This window comes from Branchiostoma floridae, chromosome 4 (assembly GCF_000003815.2).
Source record: "Branchiostoma floridae strain S238N-H82 chromosome 4, Bfl_VNyyK, whole genome shotgun sequence".
Classification (NCBI taxonomy): Eukaryota; Metazoa; Chordata; class Leptocardii; order Amphioxiformes; family Branchiostomatidae; genus Branchiostoma; species Branchiostoma floridae.
The window spans coordinates 32,712,933-32,717,655 of NC_049982.1; the positions used below are offsets into that span (position 1 = coordinate 32,712,933).

Sequence of the window (4,723 nt, forward strand, 5' to 3'; positions counted from 1 at the left end):
TGTTTGTGTGTGTGTGTGTGTGTTTGCGCGCGCGCGTGTGTGTGAGTGTGTGTGTGTGTGAGTGTGTATGAGTGTGTGTGTGTGTAAGCGCGCGCGCACGTGTGTGTGTGAGTGTATGTGTGTGTGTGTAAGCGCGCGCGCGTGTGTGAGTGTGAGTGTGTGTGTGTGTGTGATCCATACTCACTCCTCACACAGCTCCGACCCGCGTGTATCGTACACGTACCACTGCGGCACGTATCTGCGCGGTGACGTCAGGCTCGTCACAACCGACATCAGCTCATCGGGTACGTCATTATGGCTGATGACATCGCCACTCTCAGTGGTGACGTCACTGGCTTGGCCACTCATCATGGTCACCGTTTGTTTGGGCAAGCTTGATAGAAATTAAAGAAACCACTGATTGCCATCATTTTAGGCATGCAGGTACCTTAGGCAAAGATGTTCATAATGATATACATTTTATACAAAGGAGGACTTAATTTGCATACTTGATGAGGAAATTGTATTATTCCATTGTTTTCAATAACTGGACTTCAGTAGATGCAACACAAGTTAAGATAGGTGAAACATAAGCAGATACCAATTATGCAAATGAGAAGCTCATTTGGATAGTATATACAAAAATAGCAAATCTAATGATGGTAATTCTATACTTGTGACATGTATACGTTAGTCAATGATGAACATGCACACATTATTTCATGGACGTATGAGGTCCCCGAACTAGTTACAGGATTTTTTTTGTCGGTAGGGATCGATTTTTCTTGAATCGTCTTCATTCTGCCAACGGGTTGACTTAGTTGACTTCTGGATAGCTAGCTATAGAGTCAGACAATCTACTCGTGCATTATCTAATATGTGACGAAAAACTCATTCTTCATTACAAAAAGGATAGTTAGAGTTAGACAACTAACAGTGAGTGTGATTATCAAGCTAAGACAACTTCTTTTTATATAGTTATCTTTCCGGTTATCCGACCGACCCTAGCAGGTATCTGGTCTTTTTGTAGGTCAGCTGCTGGCAAGGATCATAAAGATTTTTTAAAATCTAATATCAGATTTAAAACAGACTTCCATGTATTTAACATTGTACACGGCAGTGAACATGTCAAGTGGACATTTTGTATCTATCTCCATGTAAATAAAGCCGAAAATAACAGGAAACACAATAGTTGTTTTTACTAGAAGAAATCATTTAGTCTCCAGTGCTGAATGTTCGTCAGCTTTTGATTTCCAGTGCTGAAGATGGCTTTAGCACTCGGTTTCCAGTGCTGACGCCGGCTATTCCAGTACTGAGAGCGCCTCAGCACTAAGGGTCCAGTGCTGACAAACATTCAGCACTGGGAATCCAGTGCTGAACCCATCTTTAGCACTGGAACCGTAGTGCTGAAAAAGGAGAGCAAGGTTTTTGTAGTTTTGCGTGGTAAAGATAGTCCATGGCCTTTCAGAGGCCATATAGGTAGTGTTGTTATGCACTGTGTCTCGGGCACAGTCTCGGGGTGGGGGATGCCTCTCCTCCTAAACACCTATACTATACACCACCCCCCTCCCACCCCGCGACACCTACACCCACCCGAACGAAGTCAGATATCCATTTTTTACATCTGGATGGAGTGTATACGTAGAAAGTCGTGTAAAATGGCTTTTTAATGACACAATGTCTAGCCAGAATGTAAGGATTCTAACATGTCACCTCAAGATCTCGTTTCCATTAGTTTAGCCACTTGGCCATTCGACACCGATTGTCACAAAGACTAGGATTCACGAACAAAATAATTACTAGATATTGAAACGTACGCGTACGAGCAGTACGATCTAACGAAATGTTGTAATCTTGCGTGTACCTTGGATTACGTCGTGGTCTCAGTCGTCGTAGGTCGGTTTCCGATTTTGATGTAGAGTTTTCAAGCAGGCTGTGACAGAACCAAACAACCAACCGCCACCAACCTTCTTCGTGACTATTACAAAACTGCCCCAGGCTAGGTTAGCGAATGTGGTCAACTTTCCTATGGCTATGGATCTTCCTGAAGAGGAACTGAGGTATAAATGTATCCCTGGTTTTGTTGCCACTTGAACCGAAGAGCTGGCCTGTTTTTGCCCTGGAGATAGTCTGCTTTCAAGTCTTAGTAGGTAACGTTATGTGCTTTCTTTGTTGAGAAATAGCTCGATTGTATACGGCGTCATGCATGACGAGCAAAGCCCACAGGCAAGTGTTTGTTTTGTGTACCGGATGTCTCATGAGAAATATCAAGTGAACAAGATAGAAAACACCTTTTAACTCACCATTTTAACCAAAGTCATGCAGTGAAACGGACGATGTTTTAACGCCGGCATGCATCACCAGTTTGTTATAATGATGGCTATTGTGTTGGTAATGCTACTCTCCCAGCTGACTCCGGCTTGTTTGGGAACTCTTTTTAGGCGTTTTGATAGCGCTTCCATTTTGTCTCATTTTTTTCTGTGCACTGCTAGTTTGGCTTAACCCTATCCAGACCGGGCTTCTTTGGTCATCCCTGGACGGGGGGGTGGGGGGTTGGGGTGGTGGTGGCTTTTGAGGCCCTCCACTTCTAACTCCTATAACTCTATCACGACGTGCCTTAGGGCCACCATATTTTTAGGACATGATGTCGACATAATATCTGACAAGTCTTTGACGTTTGACATTACGTTAACGTAAGATGACGTAATTATGACGTCATCAATTTGATTATATTGGCCGGACCCATGAAAAAAGGCTATTCTCAGACAAATTCAAGTTATGCTACGAAAATGTAACAAGTGCAGGTAACAGAATAATAATATTTATTACGACTTGCGTTGCCAATAGCAACATCAATGACGTCAAAATGATGCACATCTAAGATATGAGTTGGGCTCCGCCATATTATATCCACCACCTTGAATTTTTAAAAATACTTTTTTTTTGCAACAAATTAATTCATTCATTTAGATGGTTTTTGATGAAAAAATACCAGGTAGTTACAAATTTTAAGGGATAATTAGCTTCTTATTCTTCGGTCCATTCGGTCCGCCATCTTGGATTTTGGGCTGATGACGTCATCAAATTAGGATAATTTATGCATATATAATTATGAAAGATATGCTAAATAATATAAGATTTTATTTATGTAACAAAATAGCAGTAATATAGCAAATAAATGTGAAAAATACTTTGTTTGAACCAGAAATAGTGATTTTTGGCAAAACTGCCTGTCAACAAACCGTTGCCATGGCAACACGAAAAAATGGAAAATTTGTCAATCTTCGTAAAATTGTTGCCAACAATATTCTCGGAAAACTCACCAAATTTGGTGGCTCTAGCGTAAGCCGTTCTGGCGTTATAGGACATCGAAGTTGGCGCAGGCCTCAAAAGCCACCCCCCCGGTCTGAATAGGGTTAAGAAATGGCTACGTCCAGAAGGGGCCTAACGTCTGTTTTGATTTGACTATTGTATTGAAATCCTTGCAGTAGCTTAGCAATGTATGCAAGTGTTCTAAAACTATTGCATTTGTTGTTATCTGTATAAAATGGGTCTATATGTCAAATAAAGTTCTAAATTCATTCGTTCGTTTATTCATCCATCTATCGACTGACGAGGCAGTCCCAACTTACAGCATTGGCTGTCTGCCTCAAGAGCTATCTACCACTTAAAATGTCACGATCTCAGCATATGTCCAGAACGCGAGATGCAAAAAAAAAACGGAAGTTGCACTGCAGTACATTAAAAGCAGCTAGGGTACCCGACCTCTGGTTTTCTTACCCCTACCCACCAAATGTCACCCGGATCCATTCAAGGCTTATTGAGTTATGATGTTTACAGAAGGATACACACACGCACGTACGCACGCACGTACGTACGCGCACACACACACACAAATACGTCAAATACGTGCGCAGGGGTGACGAAAGATTATGTAGTCTCTTGAGATTTTTGCTCCGGCGCCATTCGTTCACTTTTTACGAATATTTTTCATATTTAACTGCTTTGTATCCCTTCTAATACCACATATCACGCCCAAAGTAGCAGCAGAAGAAATGCATGTTGCCGCTGTATTTTGTATATGAGGAACCGTAGAAGCGCAGAGAGACACCGTAGCCTCCTCCGAACCCATATCCACCGTAGCAGATCCGTAGCCACCCGCTGCGCATCCGTGTCCACCCGCTTCGGATCCGTGTCCACCCGCTCCGGATCGGTGGCCCCCTCCGGATCCGTAGCCCCCTCCGGATCCATATCCACTGTAGCCCCCCGCTCCGGATCCGTTGCCCCCCGCTCCGGATCCGTTGCCCTAACCCTAACCCTAGCGAGACCGAGACTAGGCCATTCTCCGTGAGCAAGATGGACTGTCAGCCGTCGAAAACTTGAAGTATGTAGCTTACCTTTAAAAACTGTCATTGCTTGAAGAAAATTTGGAGTAACTAAATTCATGCGCGACTGATAAACCTCTGCAACGAAGATCTTTTAATTGTATTTATGTTATCTGTCCATACATAAATTCTATATACATGGTTCCTAGTTTGTTTCATGTTTAATGGCCTTGCCGATTATTATATTAATATCATAGTATGTAATGCATTGTAACTTTCATCTTGTGGTATACATATTGTATGTTTTTTTTTAAATAAACATATCAATCAAGAATGCGGGTAAAGGATGGAGAATATAAGCCGATCACTGTTTATAACGTTGTTTTATTTGTAACATTACCAAAATGCATGTTGTGTCG

At 42.3% G+C, this 4,723-nt stretch overlaps 1 protein-coding gene across 1 annotated transcript in view; it reads right to left on the bottom strand.

Annotated features, from left to right (window-relative positions):
* The window catches only part of LOC118414180 (histidine N-alpha-methyltransferase-like), a 9,065-nt gene extending 6,935 nt beyond the window's left edge, over positions 1 to 2,130 (bottom strand). Inside the window, exons 1-2 of the mRNA XM_035818043.1 lie at positions 1,844 to 2,130; positions 185 to 373 (exon numbers count right to left, since the gene is read on the bottom strand). Coding sequence (XP_035673936.1) covers positions 185 to 351 — 167 coding nt within the window. The 5' untranslated portion in view covers positions 352 to 373; positions 1,844 to 2,130. The remainder of the gene's footprint in view (positions 1 to 184; positions 374 to 1,843) is intronic.
* Between the last annotated feature and the right edge of the window lie 2,593 nt (positions 2,131 to 4,723).